Genomic DNA, 20,971 nt, shown 5'->3' with positions numbered 1-20,971 from the left:
TTCTCACCGACATTCACGCATGCACCAAAGTCAGACAAGTGCACTACGACTCTATCAATGACCCTTTGTTAGACAAATAAATAATTAAAGGTCAAAGCAAAAGCTATTTTTTTTTCTCCATCTTAAACCTTTTCTGTGATGCAATATTATATAAGCCCGTTAAGGCCAAAAAAAAACCAAAAAAACCTGCAGCTGTGAAAGCTTTTCATCTCCACTTTGTTGCAATGGAAGTACTTTTGATGACAGGATGCAGCGACACAAAAGATGATTCAAGAAAAGTTGCTGTTGCGCAGCATCATAACCTCAAACTGCAATCATTGGTTGGAAATCTCTTTTTATTATAGTAAAAATAATTGTCATTGTCATCCATGGTGAGAAACAACAAAACAGAACAGCATTAGATATACAAAGCATAACAGGAAACATATGTACATTTACTATGTAATGGCAGTTTTACGTGTCAATTCCCAAGTCAGTACTGACATTTTTGAAAGGCAGTAAAGGTGTACATTTGGAGAAAATCGGTTTAAATGTTCTTATCACTGTAGCAAAATGTTAGCATTTTATAGTTTCTTAATGCACAAAATAAAATAAAAAATCACTTAGAGGGGACTTATATGTTTAAAAGATTTATATCTTTAAAAAAATACCAATGTTTAAATAATTCCTAAACAAGCACAAGCTTCAGACATCATTGTTTAAAATAAATTGGCATTACATAGTCCTGTCATTGAGTAATCCTTAAATCCACAACACGTCATTTTGGACTGATGTCATCACGTTGGGGGACAACACCAGAATTCTCTTTAGTAACACTTAACACAAAGCAAGACCATGGAAAATAGATTAATTTTAGTTGATAAACTTACAGGAAAATAATGGGAAAAAATTGAAAAATAATAGACTCGCCCCTTTTTTTTTTTAAATCCACTTATATCCATATTTAAAAGTAAGTACAAAGATCACAGATTTTACTTTATAAATCCTTTTTTTTTGTTGCTGAAAATAATGATGGATCTTTCTCTCTTATAGCATCGTATGCATACTTAGGCCCCAAAAAATTATATTCCACTCCAAAACAACTTAAATTGGTTGTGCCTCTATTTTACTGCCAGTGTGGAATGTTACAATCTGCTATTGCTCAGTAACTAAAGAACTTTTTTTTCTGTTAAAAGAATAGATCCAGCCTAACATTTTTGGTTGGATGGTGTTATTTCTAGCATTATTCTCATCCAGTCTTCTTGCGTAGCACAAAGTAAGTGATGGCGGAGATAAAGGTGAGCGCAAAGGAGATCCATGCGAGGATGTAGCAATGACCATAAGAACCGATACTCTCATCGAGATGGAAGCGGTCTGTGTAGATGGAGGCTGCGATCATGATGCTGAGACCTGAGAGGGAGAAGGTGACACAAGTTATCCAAAGTATGCTCTTGCGCGAAAAGAAAAAAAAACTATGCAAAAAGTACTCTAACTTACAGGCGAGGGCTTGGAAAATCCCAGAGATGGTGAACCTCTGTCCTTTGTTCAAAGTGAAGAGCTGAGCGACAAACACAAAGATTCCCAAGATGGAGAATATACAGGCGAGCACTGAGCTGGCTTGCACTGCCTGGAGGTAGTCTGCAGGGGGAGCCAGAAAGCGCAATACCATAAAAACATGCAATATATTGGCTCGGTATATGAACAAGGTTGTATAAACTAACATCACTCCCACTATTAGAATAATAAACACTATAAATCGTGTTGAATTCATGTTAAAAGATGACATAAGAATAAATATATATGCCACTGGGCTTAAATATTAAAAATGTCTGTCAAACTCCAAACGCATGGCAAATGTTTGACTCGGGTCAAAGTGAAGTTCATTTGACAATGCGCTGCTGTAATCAAATGAAGTTAAAATATTTGACGCTGCCGCTTGCTTCTAACAGACTTGCAAACTGATTTGCACAAATGGGCGAAGCCAGGACTGGTGGAAGAACTGGGAAGTAGCGTGTGTGCATACGAACAGCTTCTCCCTCTGACTGATGATGTGTGTGTGGGGGTGTGTGTTGGGGTGTGTGTGTCTTACCCTGTGGGTAGTGTGAGCCTGTTGGAAGATCAGTGTAGTTCCACTGTCCATTCATGTATATCCACCGGGCCCACACATCAGTGGATAGGGTTTCAGTCACCCACCAAGCCTGAGGAAAATTGTAGAGACAATTTGATTGTTTGTCTAATATTATAAAACTTGTGGTACAATAACTTTTATCTGACCCGTGAGCAATTTGTGACTCAATTTATTTATCAAATCAATATTCCCCATTGAAATGAATTCAAAAGGCGTTAATCTGTTCCAGTCTCCACAAAATTTCAAAAAAAAAAAAAAGGTGTGTGTGTTTGGCAAAGAAAAACGCACAGTGTCACTACAACAAGGGTGGTGCGACGTGTGCCTTTGAGTCGCTTGGCGTGGCGAGTGATGTGAGGAAATTGGCTGGTTAGTCTGCATGAGTGTCTGGGTGTGGATTTTGGCCTACAGTAGCTACTTGCTTGCTTTGTTTTCTATCTGCGTTTGACATACTGTTCATTTCAGTAAACGTCTGTTCTTTTTGTCAACGATAAAGATTATTCTGATTAGGATTCAGAAAGCCGATGCACATGTAGCTCTCCTTCTGTTCACTTCACTTTAGAGACAGTGTAACTGAAGCTCAGTCGTAAGTAAAATTTGGTTAAACCGAATTCTAAGCACAACACCAAATGGAAAAAAAAAAATCTACCAAAATACGTTTTTTAACTTGAAAAACTCGTAAGATTCGGTTCTGTGTAGAGCGGAAAATGTGTTAAATTCCAGGCTTCTTATATAAAAAAAAAAATGTTTTTTAAAAACTGCATAAAGAAGTGTTTACTCCTCGTGCTCAAACATGTTTGGAATCAAAAATCAAAGTGCTGAATGTGTCGGTCAGTGTGGCATTCCACAAGTCTCTATGTGGTATGCAGCACTCACTCCGGCATGGGCAACAATGTCGCATATTTGTGCGTGAATGACAAGTATGTGCAAGCACAGCGTCTCCCTCAAGCGTCACCTGCAATTTAGTAGCAATAACAGAGGAAGACAGCCACGTGCGTCGTCCATCTCTCATCATACGTCAACTCATACCCCACCCCCCTCCTCCCCCAACACCCCAAAAGAGTAAAACAATGGGCTACGGCCTGAGTGAAAACAAATTCTTTGAATCATTAAAGAGTTGCCAATCAGTCACTCGTCAGGGCGTCATTTTGCTGTCAGCAAAACATGCCACTGCAGACGTGCATCTCCGTCATTGGATGTCTTCTGAGGTTTGACGTGCTTTAAAGCCTCGCGGCTATGAGGAAGCTGTGTGTGTGTGCGTGCGTTGTGTGTGTTTGCACGCAGATACGTATGAACTCGCTTACATTGTCGATGGTTGCCACCAGGAGGAGGATGATGCCAATGATGTGCAGGGCAAAGATGGCGGCGAGGAGAATCAGCATGATGGTGATGCTGTGTGAGACAAGGACAAAAAAAAGTTGCTGTGCTGCTTTTTTTTTTTTTTTTTTTTAATGCAATGAAGCAAATATTTTAATTAATTTTGGAACCAAACAAGAAAACATTAAAAGTCAAGTAGTTTTTCTGAAGCGGAGCCAGTAATGTCAGCTTCAAGACACGCACACACCCATCTTCATAAACACACATCAAGTCAGCAAGGCCAAGCAAGTCCTGGCTCACACTCATCTGTTTGGGTTTTTTCTAACTTCTAATTACTTTGAGTTATATCCAAAGCATGAGTGTTGCCATTTATTTGTGAGCACCGAATACAACAAACTAAATCTTGACTACGCTTGAGGAAACTTTGAGTGTGTGAAGGAGGGAAGCTCATGGCGGGAAGATGAGTTTGGACTTGCCTGCTAATGCCTGCGAGAAACTTGCCACTCCTTAAAATAACTGTAAGGAATATTCCCCCGCGTGACTGGGCCTAAACTTATCCCTCCTCTCGTTTGAATTTCTGCAAATAAACTCGCACTCCCAAAGCGCAAAACCACACTGGAACTTTTAAAGTACATTCAAGGCGCGTCATAGTGTCGGTCCGTGTACTTTTGCTGAAAAACTTTCCATTGGTATTTTATTAAATTTTTCATTTTTACACAAATTCATACGGAGCTTATATATATATTTTTTTTATAGTTGGCCAGACTGGGCGTGAAGTAATAGTCACATCTGGAATGTGCTGCTTCTCTCCACAGTAAAAAGGAGTGGTCAAGGGTTGGGCCTTGTCCTTCTGCCTCACGCGCACACGCACACACATCCAAAAGCGCTAATGTGGATGCCGAAAACACGTGTTCACGCCCGACGCTGCTACTGAAATGTTTTCCCACCTTTTATCTGCCTTGCACTGCTACAGCACAGTGAAGTGAAAGATTGAGTTCCCAAATATGCGTGTTGTATAATCTCCGCCTGAGGCAATGGGAGTACAAATACAAGACGTGTTCTTCGGCTCTTTTTCTGTCACAGGGTCAAATTTGAATGAATTACTAGAAAATGATATAAAATGCTCGCAATGCCAAGAAGTTGGAAACTTGATGTGAAAAAAAACACATACAAAATGTTCTTCTACAGTTTCAACAAAAACACGTTATATTACATTACGTTGCTTCTAACCAAATGTTCCAAAACCTTCACTGGCTATTCTACAGAAATAGAACAGTTTGCTAAAACATCCTAAATTTCAATTAATTAAAAGACCCAACTGGAAAAAAATAACCTCTGAACGGATACAAGCACACTATCAACTGCCCATTATAATACGCAACAATTTACCCAACTCAAAAATTTATTACAGAATTCAAAAATAGGAATCCACAACTTACTGTTTGATGGCCGTCTGTGTCGAACACTAATTTCAGACTCAGCCTGGCAAAGTACGAACATGAGAGACTACCCGTCCGCCTACTTTTGCCCCACCTTCTTTTTCAAGTCCACACCCCTCTTGTCTCCAATGACTCAAAAACCAACACTCTGTTTCGCTCTCTCCAGCCCACCCCAAGTTTCTACTCGTCCAGCTCGCACCCCCACAACTCCCTGCTGGCACAGCCCCTCTTCTTTCTCCCCACACACACACACACACACCCAACACACACGCACACACACACGGAGGAGCTCTTATACAACAAACGTTCCTCCTTTTGGTGTCTCCTGACTTTGTCACTCAGCTGATGGTGATTTTGTTCTGGGAGGGCAGCAGATGACTCACTGAGGTTTGGTGGGGGAACTCCCTAACAGTGGACATTGATGAATGTACACCGGTCACCATGGTGACAGACTGGCCAAATCAAAATCACACACTATATGGAAAAAAAGTATCCGTCATTACACATACAAAAGTTCTCCACGTTTGCATCTTAAATAAGTGGGAGACTTACTACTACAGTTTAGTGGGGCGTGTCACCGGGATTTTTTTTTTTTTTTGACCATCACTCCAGAAAGTCACAGGCCAAAATAAACGATTACAAATGATGTGCAACGGTCTTTCTCCTGTGCCTGTATTTTTTTTTTATTCCTTTCGTGTATAATTGCTGTAGATATAAACATAAGTGGAGAGAAACACACGGTTCCAGTAGCATTTCTTCCCGATCAACACCCTTCTTTTCCTGCTTTTGTTTCAGAGGAAGGAGTTTCAGGAAGAAAGAATGTTGTTGGTTGCAATCGAGAAAGAGGTGGGGGCAACTGAGTGCATGTCGCAGCTTGAGTGAGAAAGAAGGCGAGAAAAAAGAAGAAGGGTGGGGAAGAGACGGACGGGTGGAGCGAAGCTCTGGAAGCAAAGGTAATGCGAACTGGAGGAGGCTGCTTCAAACTATTAATTCATTATTATTCCACATTGCTCGTTTATTGCTTGTGGTATATGGTTTTCATGTTTCCAGTGAGTCAATGTCTTATTTCCCTCAACCACATGTAAGGGCATCACATTCCTTTAGTAAAAGGGAAAATTTAACGGGCAAAGTCTCTGAACTCATATCACGTTGCTGAATATAAGTGCATCATTACACGTTTCGTGGGCTTTGCTTTCCGACTGTTGTCAATTTCAAGAGGTAAATCTTAAGTATTAATGTCGCATTTATTGCGGTATGAATGTGAAATCCTCACAGAAGAACATAGCAATCCTAAAATAGGAAAGCACGATTATTATTATTTTATATAATTATATTATATTATACACAGCGAAGCGAATTCGGTAAACAGTGTGATCACACCGCTTCGACAAGTTATTTTAGCCAGCTATAAACTGTCATGTCATTAGGTATCCAGTATTTATTTAAAATACACCAGTTGGACCTGCTTGTGCACTTTTGATACATGGAACCACTTGGAATAATTGCCAGTGCAGGACTGTTCACTCGTCACCGAGCGTTGCACGGTCTCATGTTTAAGCTAGCAGGATGTTAATCATGAGGCAAGTTATTTAACAGCCAGGAAATTGACCTTAGGAGGGAATAGTGGATAACCCAAAGGCAGGTCAGATGAGTGCTTTCATTCTGGAGAATGAGGACAGGGTCCTAGTGTCAGAGTAGGGTTGGGACTAAGACCTGAGGGGGGCGATTAGGGAATGGGAAGATCCAGATGAAGTTGGGACTGAGGGAATGTAGAAGGGAGACTGAAAACTGGAAAGACGTTAAGGCTTGGTTGAGGCATTAGAGAGAAAACAACACACGATAAAAGAGGAAAAAGAAAAAAATATTCATAAAAGCATCGGTTTGATAAGGACCCAACAACACAGTATCGCTAAAACACTATAAAGCAGGGGCTATGGAACCCTTAATATTTTTTTTATTTCTATTTTACTGTACTTATTATAAATCCCTTAAAGGGGAAGTCAACCTAAACATTTTATTTTCGAGAACATGTTCTAGGCAGACCCACAATATGATTGCGTTTGTGGAATATGAGTTAAGCAAAATCCACCTGTTTTTGTCTAACTCAGGGGGCGGCCATTTTATCACTTCTGTTGCTTGAAAATGACACCACAGTTGCTCAGGGTTTAGCTAACGACCAATCATGGCTCAGCTTCAGCAAACAAGTGAGCTGTGATTAGTCGTTACCTGACCTCTGAGCAACTGTGATGTCATTTTCAGTTGACATAAAGTGACAAAATGGCCGCTCCCCTGAGATTGCTAATAATTGGTGGATTTTGCTGCTTAACTCATATTCCACAAATGCAATATTAATCCGAGTGTCATCTTTAGAGTAGTGAAAGTGCATATAATATTTTACTGCAAAGAATTTTTTTTGGGTTGACTTCCCCTTTAAGGGCACAACTTGTGCTTTGTTGTATATTTGTGTTGCACATCACACGCAAAACCAGATCACGGGCATGCCGGCACGCACGAAAGAGATATGCAAACAGTGTTCCACCTTCGAGCTGGGTCGGTGGGGTTTGTACCTTGCTCAAGGGCATTCTGACAGCACTCCGGAAGCAGACTAGCATCTCTCCAACGTTTTTTCAATTGTGAGATTTACAGTTAAGCAACTGCCACCACCGTTATTTGTTACACAGTAGCGACTCGGTGCCTGGGCATTCACCTCCACCTTTTAATACCACCGCTATCATAGGAACCATTAATGCTGTACAAAAACATAATACTCACCCGGGATATTGAATATTAAATGACAATTCTGCTGCTGATAGTTGACTGAACCAAATTATATACTCTGATCACTTAGAACAGGCGTGGGAAAACTACGGCCCGGGGGCCACATGCGGCCCGTTAAACGTTTTAATCCGGCCCGCTGAACTTGAAAAAAATTAAATAAACCTTGTTAATGTTTTATTTTCTAAATACTGTGGTTTTTCAACGACATATATATTGTTGTAATGCTTTTGTTCACTTACATTTAAAATTAAATGTATTTTTTTTTCTCTGATGAGGTGAGGTTACCAAAACACTCCATCCATCTGCTCCTGGTCTGGCCCCTCTGTCAAATTTTAGAACCCATTGTGGCCCGCCAATCAAAAGGTTTGCCCACCCCTGACTGGCTGTGGGTGTGGCTGTGAGGTTGAATGTGAAATCTGATTTGTTAAATGTTCACATGCTTTTAAGTTATGTCAAACAGAATGAATGATTTTGATGGCTCCGGGCAGATTAGATTGTCATGGTAGCACATTGAGGCTAAAATCTTGCTAATCATAAAATAATTTTTTTTTTTAAAACGACACGTGCACTTTCTGGAAGCCCAGCTAGAGAAATGTTACGATAGGAAAGAGAGTAGACTGTTAGAACCAAGTTTGTGAATGCAGGTTGGGCAGAGACAGCTTTGGTTGTCGTGGCAAGCTGCTCATAATATGCAAAAGATCAAGGTTTCGCCATCATTACATTTTATATACAACGATATAGTATTGAAGTATTTTTCAATAAGTTTTTAACTAAAAAAAAAAAAAAAAACATTGCTCATGGGTATTGAGAATTTAAAGTGTGACCAAATATAATGCAAGCTTATATCATTCATTTGTATGCCTTCTCAAGTTACGATAGATATTCTCTCCTCCTACTACAGCATCGATACATATCTCCTGGTTCATGTTATCACGGAATATAAACAGTTTTATCAAGACGAAGAGCTCCACTGGGAAGGGGGGGGGGCGTGCTCGCATCACAACCTTGAGATCAAATAAACGTCATGGTGATAATTGTGTGATTAGAGATGCCTTGTGAGACACGAGTGAATATCATGTGGAGTGCGAAGCAGAGGAAAGAGTGAGACGGGAAAAAAAAAAAGAGACAGGATTGAGAGGAGAGAATGCGGTCGAACCCGATTGCGTCCTGGGCGTGTCGACCCCACCTTTAGGTGAGGTAAACCACGGTTTGCTGTGTACCGTTCATACGGCGTGATAGAACACTCCCTGACGTCTTTTAAAAACCAGTGGACATGCTCATTTTCTTTAGGGATGATGCAAGAAGTGGTCTGCTAGCAATGCCTACTTGTCTAAAGAGGGGGCGGGGCCGACACTTGGCCAACAAAACGCTGTTTTGAACCGAGCACAAGTCAACTAATCACATGCCTGTGTAACTATTGAGTAAACCAATGGGGTAGCTTGCTCAACAAACAGCTCTTTGTCATGCTGCAACGCCAATGAGCACTGGAAAAACCAGAATCATAAAGCATCGTTTGAACACTGTGATATTGTTCGTGTGTGTGATACCAAATGTGCACACATAAAAATGATGAATCCATGAATTGAAGTTCTCCCAAGCAAGCCTGGATGGGGGTTGTTCTGTTAAGTGCTTGTTTGGAATTTACTGGAGGATCTTATGAGAAGTGAACGCGGGGCACAATCCGCTATTCAACGCACACAACTGAGCAAGGCAACTCTTTGACGTTTTTATATTTCCCAGAATGATCTACATGCCCTGTCACGATAAGAATTCCAGTCGCTTTGAACAATGAAATGCGTCCTTATTAGAGGCAGAATGCCGCAGCTTCTCTTTCCAAACGGTGGCATTTTAATCACTAACGTGTGATCTTCATCTCTTTGACACAAGGATGATTTCATTGATATCCAAGGTCAGTCGCATGGCATGTGACAAATGTTTGTTGGATGGTAATTCCTTGATGAAGGTGTTTGTGAAGGGAGGGAGCCTTTCAACATGTCTGTGGGAAGGAAAGCAGTGTGCACATGCCAGACGAGTGAGCCTGACCACAGCCAATCAGACTGCAGCGTTACACCATTGTAAAACTCCTCGTCTGTGGTTCCTTCTTCAATCCACTCATTCCTTTGCTGCCTTGCATGTCACACCCTGCCAAAAGACATAAGGCTTCTCATTTTAAAAAGAAAAGTCTCGATTAAAAGTAGTGGGAGTTTGAAATATTTTGGACTTTGAGGTGGGAGGTTGCGAATTAGAAGGACAAGCGGGAGAGGTTCAGTTTGGAGGCCGAGGGCGCTCCTGGCCTTGCTCCCGGTGTGGGCGAGCTTGCGTTAGATGACGATTCGCCACTGCGCTGGCATGCACCCGAGTCACACGTACACATTCTCACAATGGTAAAGCCACTTGCGGAATACACATCTGGCTCGTGACACATCGTCTCCCGAGAAAAAAAAACAAAGACAAACACTTACTCATTCACCAAGGGAGTGACACAGAAATCTTTTTTTTTCCCCTTTACTACAGCATTTCGCAGCATTGCTCATCGGTTTTATTTCTCTGTATCCACGCCTCGTTTGTTTATTTTGTTGCCTGCTGCTTCATGAAACTTTACTATTGTAGGAAAATGTGAGGTCAAATTTGTGAGGCACAGTGCCACTTGTAGATAGCAAATGCGCCTCACGGTCAAAGGTTCTGGGTTCAACGCTGTTAAAATTCAATGTGTGTGTTATCCCTTTGTCCTTGTTTGACATTGATAATAAAGCGAAAAGGGCAACCCATCATTGTACCCTAGAGGACACCTCCCCCACACACACACACACACTTTCAGATGAATAGTAGTCTGAATCAAGGTTTCATTTCAATGTTAACACACATGTGGCAGCCCATTCCGGCACTCAACACATTTCCTGCTTCATGAGTGAAACAAATGGGCCAACTCCCATTGCCAATATGGCCGCACCCATGAAACCAGGCTTCCCCTCCTGCAAAAAATAAAAAATAAAATAGCCCAGAAAGTTCACTTCAGAGATTGATAGAAGACTCGGAAAGTAAGTAAAGCTTTAGTTTGGGTCTCGGTGCATCTGGATGTTAGTCATAAGCAAGAAATTAATTTAAATGTAATTATTTAATTTCATTTCATTTAAATTAATTAAGTAAACTAAAATCGGATGGTCTACAATATCTGCGGAAATTTAAAAATCAGTGCTAGATAAATCACAATGAAATAAATCCGCCGAAAAATTTGGCTGACTCTTGTGCAAATGACAAATGTAGAGTTATGTAACTGACTCCTGCCTAACTAGAGTAGAGTAGCCCACTCCACTTGTGAGTAGCTCAATTGCATGTCAATGAATTGATGTTGTAAGGAAAACTAATATTTCAGAAGCTTTACAAAGTGCGGAAAAGCTTTGCGGAGAAATTAAATGCAATAAAAATTCAATTAAAACATCAAACATTGAGCAATGCAAATAGGGTCCGAGTCTAATCATTTGCATGTCTCCTATTGGCTGCTTGCCATTGGACTGAAGAAAATTAGAATATTGGGGAATCCATTAAAAACAAGCTGACAGACATGAGGCACTTGTGTTTTGCTACATTCCGGCCTTTAGTTGGGCAAATGTGAGACTTCCAACCGACTCAGTTTATAAAAACAAAAAAAAAAACTCTCACTTGCCCAGGCTAACCCGTTTCCATGGTTACTGGCCAGCGGTTTTTCATCCTTGATTCACTATAACTCACGCCCACTGCTGTGTTTTTCTGTGTCGGCATAACTTCATTCAACTTAAGTCTGTCCTCACGTGATTTTAGTTCTTTTTGGGAACATTTCTGCTCCGCCTGTTTCCGGCTGCGTGCCACCCCTGTGTTTAGGCTGCGCCCACAAAATCTCTCTCTCTCTCGCTCTCTTTCTCGCTCTCGCTCTCGCTCTCGCTCTCGCTCTCTCTCTCTCTCTCACTCTCTCTCTCTCTCTCTCTCTCTCTCTCTCACTCTCGCTCTCTCTCGCTCGCTCTCCTTCTCAATGAAATGTAGACATGCACACTGTATTCTCACTTCAATTTGAAAGAAAACAACTCCAGGCTGTAGCTAGGCAACTCACAAATGTGAGTCATCCAACTGCCGCACCCATGTCTACTGATCTACCCCCCTTCCTGCAACACACGCGGACACACACACGCGCGCGCATGCACACTTAACACACGCAGACACGCAAAAAATGTGATTGACACTTATGAATTCTTCAAATCTAGCAAAACTCAAAAACTAAAGGTTTTGCCATCATGCCGAACAAACTGGCATGATATAAAATTACTTATTGGCGCCATCGTGACCACATGATGACAACCGCATGGTCAAGGCTTGGCTTTGACTGTGTCTGATTGGCAGACAGTGGACAGCAGGATGATGTTATCGAGTCCAATGCAATGCTAATACAGTATAAATAAACAGATAGATAGATAGATGGGGATTTAGTATCTCGCCCAAGGATACTTCGACAGGCAAGTCACAGTAGTAGGGAATCAGACTCACAAACTTCGGTTGGGGAGACCACTCTATCACTGAGCCACGTTGCATCCAATTTGGATGCTTTAGGGCGCCCTCTAGTGGATGGAAGGGAGCATTGGATCAAAACTGCACGTGTGCAAGTTATCGTGCCTAGTTTTCCCACAAAAAAAAAATATATATATATATCGTTGATAATGAATTAATGACACATTTATTTAATTAGTTTTTATTTATTTATTTTATTTTAATTAATAAATGAAACATTCAATTAGTGAAAATTTTAATTAAACATTTACTGGTGTATTTATTTATTTAATTTTGGCACTTTCAATCCTCCATAATTTGTATTGGCATACACGTTTTGTATCATTGGAGTTGGCTGGCTTGATGTCCCTACATCAGCTCTCCGCTAGAGAGCGGAACACACTTGACTCTTTAATGTCTTACACGTGCATCTGCAATTGTAGCTGTTAGTTCCGATTAAACTCACTGCAGCTCTTTTTACAGTCTGAACTCGTTCCTCCTCAGACGTAGAGCTTCGAATACCAACCATGCAAGATTCCTCCCTCTGCTTCAACCGTCCCCAAATCAAATAGGTCTTGATGACACGTGTTAAGTCACTAAAGGAATTCTCCCAGGATAGTGAAATCCACGTTTCCCTTGAATATGAAGTGCCTTTCCAACATCTTTGTTAGGTCCTGGAATTCCGGCTCTCCTCAACAAGACACCCGTTACGAGCATGTTAACACGTACATCAGATATGTCAAGTTTTCACTCAAGTAATGTTTCATAATGCGCTTAAATATTCAATTCTAATTGCTACAGGACTTGTCATACAAAGTGGCTTTTCACAAAAAAAAACTTAGATTAAATGATCTTATAAATGTCTGATGTGCAATATGTGAATGTCCGGTATTTGTATATTTGGCCTCACCTTTGTCTCTTTGTTCTTTTATGTTTCTTATACCTTGACAACAAATCAAATTGGTAACAGTGATTTCAATTAATATTGAGCAGAAAGCCACATTTAAGGTCTTTCCAATTTGCAATCAAAAATCAAATTTTTGTTTCATCTTTCCATTCTATGTTAAGTTGCCCTGGCCGAGGCGGTTCACAGCTTAATACTCAGCTTTTGCCTTCTTTCCGGGTCAAAATCTACTTTGTATGACTGCAGCAGAGTGTGACAGCATTTAGTGCTCAAATTGATCTTGAGATGAAAAATGTTAAAACTTGCCATTTTTTTAGTCCATTAGGCCTACGTTTTCAAAATGACTCGAGTGAAGGTTAGAGTCAATGAAAATTTTAATTGCAATTTAATTTAAACAATTACATCCATGGGGGAAATATGCATGAGTGCGTGTGTGTGTGGGTGTGTGTGTGTGTGTGTGTTTGGAATTAAACAGCACTTGTTGAATTAGACACAAAAATCATTACCATTATATAACAAAGTAGTGGTTTATTTATTTAAAGCAAAAGTGTTAACAATAAAGTGTAACACAAAGTTTTTAAAACAAAAGGAACACCAATAAAAGGCAATGAACAGCAGCAAGTCTTTTTTCAGGAATAGCAAAAGTAAGAACAAAATGTAAGCGTTTGTTGCCCTCTGTCAAATCTGACCATAAATCCAACACTTTGTAAATAACAAATACAGGGTTACACAAAATAAAACAAGTTGCGGTAGTCTCACTATTACTGAAGCAGAAGATTTCCGTACAGTGTGCTTCAGTGACAAATGATGACACTAGCCAGTTATTAACCTGACGTCCTTAAAAGCGGTCTCTGGTATTAAACATTTTTTTCATTGCATTTTATTTTTTCGTTCACATTTTCCATACATAGCATTTAACAGGTTAAACAACTAGTAGGTTCAGCATAGTCAGTGTACCTTTCCTTATCAAATGTTAAATGTAAATCCGATATTAACTTGAATGATGATTCAGAGCAAGCATTTGCATATACAAATATAGACTCAATGAAGATAATGGCATGCGGTGATGATAGTTTGTCGCTGGGTCAGGAATGAAATAGGAATTCTCCACCTAGTAAACCGCAGAGTAGTGGGCAGCGACGGCCATCAGGTTTTTCTTGATCTGTTTCAAGAGGATAATGGTACACGCCAGGGCAGTGATCTGTCATGCAGACACAGAAAGTAGAGTGGAAATAAAGCAAGGGTGAATGAAGCAATGTATGAGCCTACCTTATGGCAGCTAAGATGAAACCTGCCATACAAAGAGTGAAAATATAATTGTACGTTATTTTTTGCCACTGGCCGGGATCAGTGTGGTGGTAGCAGCTGATGGAAAGGAAGGAATATTGCTGAGATTCAAATGGAAAATGTCAAAGTTAAGCGTTTAAAATGTATATGCAAGTACTTATAGCCTGTATTTGATCACATTGGCTTGTCGATGTGTTCAAATGTAGGGAAACTCTCCATTTATTTTTGACGTCGGACTCTCAAGATTCCTGTTTAAACCTGCATTATTAAAATGTGTCCATTTTTATCATTCCATTCGTGTTTAGTCTTAAACATGAGCGTATTAAGTCCGGACAGCAGTGGTGTTGGCCTCAGTGAGAGGAGTGAAAATGATTGGTTCTTGGTCAGGGATTGAGCTGGCGACAAGTTCATGCTGGGACACGTTTGGCAGGGATGGAGAAGCATTGGTCAAGATGATGTACTGAGGAGACGATGGGCCGGACACACGGAGCTTCTGAGTGAGGATCGTGCTGCATATAAGAGCGATGATCTTTGGCAGGGGAGGGAAGGGTGTGATCAAAGGCAAGAAAATGTGATTTAAATGGAGGAAAGGAAAGAGGGGGACAGAGTTTCAAGTTAGATCTTGGACATGACTAAGATCCACCATCAATTTTATTATAAACTTTTCAGTTTTCATGAAGATATTTTTAGTTTTCATTAGATTTTGGGTCCAACCTACAACCTAACAGCATTTGGAAATGGTAAGATTTTTTTTTATTTAAATAAATGATTGGAAAAATATCTCTGAACGCAATAAGTTTGGTGTGTCAGATAAAAAAAAAAAAAAACACCCTCACCCATACCCATCCGATACAAACAAAATGGTAATACAGTGGACCCTTGCAAACCCGTGGTTTGACACTCGCAGTTTTCCCATAATCACAGATTTTCTTCTCAATTTCCTTGCAATATTTTGTAAGATTTTTTTTTTTTTGAGGGGAGTCGCTTTTCTCACAATTTTTAATACAAAATACATATTTAATCTTTTGTTTGGTTTTTAGAGAAATTTTGAGATTAAAAAGTTTTTTTCTTCTTTCCTGAATGCATTTCAATGATCAGCAATATATGAAGATTTATGCTATTTGTGGGCCAGCCCAATCCCTATCCACCATGAATACCGGGGGTCAACTGGAATGTCTTTATCAATTTATTTTTATTGAATTTTCTCTTTTTTTTTAAGCTTACCAAAAGAGCTCCTGTTCCAACGAAGATGGCCATCACCATTGGTGCATTACTGTAGAAGAAATCATTGATAACTCCAGGACATGTCTGAAAGCAAAATAGAAGAAACTAAGCACACTTGCACTAAAGATTTTGGCCAACCATGACCTCCAAAATCTCTCACGGGGGCATCTTACAGGCATGACGATCTTCTCCAAAAACCCTTTTGGGTTAGGGCAGGTCTTCTTAACAGCCTCCAACAACGTGATCCCGGTCACGCCGCAGCAATGAAGCTACACAAAGGAGGACGATAAAGTTAAAGCAGATGATCTCTAAACACTGTCAAGTGAGAACATCTGAGCAATTTATGCCAAATATTTTCTCTGCATACATGAAAGCAGTACCAACTCCACTCAAATCAACCGGCAACAATTATCTTCCTCCATGTTTTGTGGTTGTAGTGGAAGTGGTGTTGAACGGCTCTGCATTGTGAGCGTAGGGTAAGTTTGATTACAAGAACGGGGCTAAATTTAATTAACATTACCTTGACATACGAGTAAAATTTGATCTGTGACCAAATTGTAAACTAAACTTGCTTGACATTTTTTAAACCATGATGAGAATATTAAAAAAAAATAAATAAAGGATCTAATTATAAAATAAGGAAGGAATAATAAGACCGTTGAGGGGCTGAAATTTGAGAATTTGGACAATTTTAAATAAAACATCTCTTAATGAATTGATTATTAAAGTAGTTGATCATCAATTTGGGACACCTGTACTTGTAAAACACAAATCGGGGCGCTCGTTAAATCAAGGTACCACTGTAAATGAATTGGATTCAGAGTAATTCAAGAATTACTAACAGTAAGAGCACAGAAAAAAAAATTTACATAAATGGGGCAGCATTTAAGTACAGAGTTTTTTTTCCTCACCATCTCATGAATGAACAATAATGTGACACCAAGGCCACTGTCTCCAGTGGCTGCAAACAGAGTATACATGCTGCTGTAGAACTCCACAACCTTCGTCCCAACCTTCAAATAACAGGAAAAAATGTTTGGTTACTAAAGGTTAACTGCATTAACCAATTTGTATTGGCAAAGCCACTGTCTGCTGGTTCCCCCTTACCTGTTCTCTCCTTGTGTAAGCGAGCACTCCAACAACCACCTCCGCAACCGCCAGGATGAACAAGAGAACAGAGAACTGAAAGAGCAAGTTGAAATATATCATCATCAGTGAATCATAATCTGCTTCCGAAAGATAGGTATTTTTTTTTCACAATTTTTTCTGTCATTTTGGTAAATGAAATTTTACATCAAAAAATACTTGTGGTATCAGTCTGAAAAAAAAAAGTGGTAGAGAAAATTCTTGATTAAAAATATGATTGGCTGGAAACCAGTTCAGGGTGGACCCCGCCAACTCCCCGAAGACAGCTGGAATAGGCCCCAAGCACGCCCACGACCCTCGTGAGGAGAAGCGGCTAAGATAATTGACGGATAGATAAACTAATTTAAACACTTTTTTCAACACATTGTAATCATATTTAAACAGTAAAAAATGCTTACTGAAAATATTGCATCCATTTTAGCGTCGCTTTTACTGTATATGCCTTTAAGAAAATGTGCTCTTTGGCTCTCCTTTCACGTGCATTACAGTATAAAGTAAAAAAAAAAACATAAAAAACAAAAACAATAAAAAAAAAATAGTATAATTTGCAGATTTACGCGACATAGCTGTGATTTCCATGATAAACTCGTAAATCTGCGATATAGCACAACTCGGTATGTGAACCGTGAGAGCTAACACATTACATTGAGTTTATGAGAGGAGGAAACGACATAAGGCATAAAAAAAAAAAATCACAGTGCCACAGTGAAAGTTATCAGTTACTCCAGGTAACTTGTTGAAACGTAGTGCTGGGGCTTTCCAAACTTCGTATTGAGATGATGAAGATTCCACTTTGTTTCATTCAACTTACTACACAGTATGTTAAAAATGATCACAATATAAATGAGAACAGCATTTCTGGCACTGCCGCGTCTACCCCGGATGGCATACAATTAATTTGAATACTGTGGTCGAATCGAGTTCAAAAAGTGCATGCACTACTTGCACAGTAATAACATATTTGAGAGCACAGACTTGCAAGTTTCCAAAAGCAGTCAGTGTGATTTTTTAACCTTTCTGACCCAATTTTTCTCGAAAGGGGAGTTAAAGAGTTAAATGCCGCTAAGAACCAGGCAACATGAGTTGAATCAGTTTCACATTTACCCTTACATCTGCTGGGTTAAAAATAACCTTATATGGTTACCCTTAAACCGGTTATTTGTAACCAAGCAGTTTTAAGGGCGAAACCTATAAACCCAAAAAGGGTTATTTTCAAGCATCTCACTATTTGAAGAGCACATTTCTTCTCGCTGCAGGCCCCGTAGTCTCCAACCGTAACCAGGAACAGCATCACTGTGCCGAGCGCTATCAGTAAAATCACACCTGTAATTAAACAAAAAAAAAAAAAAAGAGCAAATTTAAGTTCATGAAACAAAAACACCAGCGTTGCAACAAAAAAATTATTTCAATCCGAAAATCGGTTTGGATTTAATCAATCATGTATCAAGATTCCCTATAAATAAATAAACAAACAAACAAATAAATAACGTGTGTGTCAGGTCAAAGGGCAAACACCACACTCACCACACACAAATGTGCTGGAACTGAGGCCGTTTATTTCAAAGATTGGCCTGGTGTTGTCACTGAATCTCAGCCACAGGCCCAGGCCCAACAAGGCAAATCCCAGCACCTGAAAAGCATTAAAAAAATAAATAAATAAATAAATAAAAAAAAAAGAGTTCCTGACTGTGGAGTACACAATTGGCTTCATATTTTTGCATACTTTTGTTCGGTCAGCTGTCGAGACATGCCACACAAATATGCATGGGCAGCTTGCAAAACACCAACAAAACAAATCTAAAACTAAACTACAGATTCAGATAAGCAAGACATTCCCGACCATGGCCTCTTTTAAGAGAATTGTTTGATGTTGTCTGAATAATTCTGTCGTCTTGTGTCAGCCAGTCAAACCACCCACTTGTGTGTTTAAAAAAATGTATAATTACATAATTTATAGGGCTGGGAATTAATATTGTTTTGTGATGCATTGCGATAGGTTTTGTGCCGCTACAAAGTATCGAGACGTTGATGGCGTATCGATACTTTCGCCATTTTGATCTCTGTGATTGGAATTTTTTTTGCCCTATCTTGCACTCCTGTGTGTCGGAAACAGTTAGTGGAAAAGTTTATGCACTTTTTAATCGTGACATTTGAATAAATGTCAAATGGCACTTAAGTTAAAACTTAAGCGTTTTTCGATTTTCAAAATAATGACATTGAATAACACACTGAACATAAAATTGGTCTTATGACCTTATATTTTAATTTGATAATTATTTTGTTAAGGATTTTTGAATGTTTGTTTCATCTAAAATCTTGCATACTCCCTGGAGTTCCTTCTAGTACCCCGAAGGTTACTAGTACCCCATTTGAGAACCACTGCACTATATTATCAAAGATTTTTTTTTTACATTTTCTTTCCATCCAAGTCAGTTTACTATATGACCAAAGCATTTTTTTTTTACATTTTCTTTCTTTTTATGTCTGTTTACCATATCATCAAAGCAATTTTCTTTTAAAAGATTATCTTTCCCTTTAAGTCAGGTACAATGCTAGTGAAGTAAATAAGAGAGTTTTTCTTGTGCCAAGTTATTAAAACAAAGTACGTACATTTCTGAGTCGGATTATTTTGTTAAAGTTTTATTTCAGTCAAGGCGTTAAATCAGTCTCTTGATACAAATAGCTGAAGTTCTGTTTACTAAATGGGTATAAATGCTTTTGCTGCCTCTTTAACACTATTCATGTGTTAGTACGTGTTGTCTTTCAGCCTCTGGTGCTGCGGAGGTGAACCAAAACGAAACAACCAGTATAAGTGCTGCGTTTCCAGAGAAACGAAACTAAATCGAACAATCAAGGCCACCCAGTTTATAAACTTTATAGCGTATTGTGCGATTTTCCCCCAGGCCAGATTAATAATAATAATAATAATAATATTCCCTTTATTAGTCCCACAATGGGGAAATTCGAGATTCGAACCCAGGCCTCCGGGGAAATTGGGTCCTGAACGCGGCGCCTTAGACCACTCGGCCAGATCCAACGTTCAATAATCATAGAAATAGAGTCTGGTGGGTTTACTTCGGCTTTAGATGCCATACTACTACAGAAAAATGGACAAAAAATAATTGTCACGTTCCAAACGGAGCCACGTATATTCCAAGTAGAGCCCAGATTTACCGCAAAAATCAGGTTGAAGATGAAGAGGATATACTTGCAAACGAGGCCACATCCGTCCAAAGCCATGATCAAATCACGATGTGACGAGTCTGCAAGATAACGTCATGTAAACCGCGGTTAGCGGATCAAGTGGAACAATTCACACATCGGAAAAGCATGCGCATGCTTGCATCTCGTCAAATAAACACACATGGCATTTTCGCACGCGGTCTTGAAAGACGTATACGCACTTACAGTGCCATCTATATTTTAAATCATAATATCACACGTGTTTCTTCCACATACCTGTGTGAAGACGACGGCGTACGACTCAGGAACTCAAGTAAAAATGTTCACTCTACAGTCTTCAGACAAACGAAGTGAGGGCAAAACACATCCCGACCCTTTTGGTTGCGTTCAATGACGTGATAGGCTGAGGGACTGGGACCGACACAAAACAAAACCAATCGAGGAACGATCATGTGGGGCGCGTGCGCATGGGGAGGGTCTAACTGCAGAAACGAAATTTAAGGAAACCGTTAGTTGTCTGGTTGTCACAGACAGTTAATTTAAAGGGACAATTGATTGACCCCAACAGTGGCAGGTTTGCATGTAAAAATGACTTTAGTCCTAAAATTCACCCCCCTAAAAGACTGTAGTGATTTGAGGCTTTTTTTGTGAGGAGATTTACAACAAATTGGCCCAAGTAGAGATGTCCACATACATTTTGGGGTTGCTTGGTCCTTATATATGGCCATTATTATTACGGAGCACCATTCAAACACAAAGCAATTGCTTTAGAGCTAAATGCAAATACAGTGAAAAGATTCCAACAAGAATAAATTAAAAGGATAAATGAAATGAGGAAAGAATCTAAAAAGGGAAATGACTTGCAGATTATCAAGTTAAGGTCACATGAAGATGGACGGTCTGGACTATATTTAAATCCGAGAGCATTCAGAGCTTGATAGACCAACCATACGATTTGGGGTTCAGTTTTCTAATAACTGTCAGAACTTGCGCAGCACCATTATGGGCCAGTTGCAGCTTCTTGATCGATTTGATTGTTTTGGTTTAAGTCTGGGATGAGCAACAGCCATCCGC

At 39.6% G+C, this 20,971-nt stretch overlaps 2 protein-coding genes across 4 annotated transcripts; both read right to left on the bottom strand.

Moving 5' to 3' along the window:
- Window positions 1-317: 317 nt before the first annotated feature.
- Window positions 318-4,998, bottom strand: emp1b (epithelial membrane protein 1b). The gene is made up of 5 exons (XM_088316059.1): window positions 4,861-4,998; window positions 3,409-3,496; window positions 2,069-2,177; window positions 1,477-1,617; window positions 318-1,389 (listed from the first exon to the last, which is right to left on the bottom strand). The coding sequence occupies exons 2-5, from the start codon at window positions 3,484-3,486 to the stop codon at window positions 1,229-1,231; spliced, it is 489 nt and encodes a 162-aa protein (XP_088172185.1). The 5' UTR covers window positions 3,487-3,496; window positions 4,861-4,998; the 3' UTR covers window positions 318-1,228.
- Window positions 4,999-13,559: 8,561 nt separating this feature from the next.
- Window positions 13,560-20,341, bottom strand: cd9r (CD9 molecule related). 3 transcript variants are annotated; one of them, XM_088317651.1, is made up of 9 exons: window positions 20,174-20,341; window positions 19,923-19,977; window positions 18,239-18,344; window positions 17,940-18,037; window positions 16,676-16,750; window positions 16,480-16,581; window positions 15,742-15,837; window positions 15,569-15,652; window positions 13,560-14,873 (listed from the first exon to the last, which is right to left on the bottom strand). In XM_088317651.1, exons 2-9 carry the CDS (start codon window positions 19,938-19,940, stop codon window positions 14,667-14,669), a joined length of 786 nt encoding a protein of 261 aa, XP_088173777.1. In that variant the 5' UTR covers window positions 19,941-19,977; window positions 20,174-20,341; the 3' UTR covers window positions 13,560-14,666. The 3 variants fall into 3 exon arrangements, with proteins under 3 accessions (XP_088173777.1, XP_088173775.1, XP_088173778.1); XM_088317649.1 differs by having other exon boundaries at window positions 19,889-19,977; window positions 20,174-20,329; XM_088317652.1 differs by having other exon boundaries at window positions 13,560-14,258; window positions 19,889-19,977; window positions 20,174-20,317.
- Window positions 20,342-20,971: the final 630 nt, after the last annotated feature.

The sequence above is a fragment of the Idiotropiscis lumnitzeri genome, chromosome 15 (assembly GCF_059441095.1).
Source record: "Idiotropiscis lumnitzeri isolate Australia: NSW breed Sydney's pygmy pipehorse chromosome 15, RoL_Ilum_1.0, whole genome shotgun sequence".
Taxonomy (NCBI): Eukaryota; Metazoa; Chordata; class Actinopteri; order Syngnathiformes; family Syngnathidae; genus Idiotropiscis; species Idiotropiscis lumnitzeri.
Note: the sequence above shows the minus strand (reverse complement) of the source record. Positions and strands in the feature narration are given on the sequence as shown.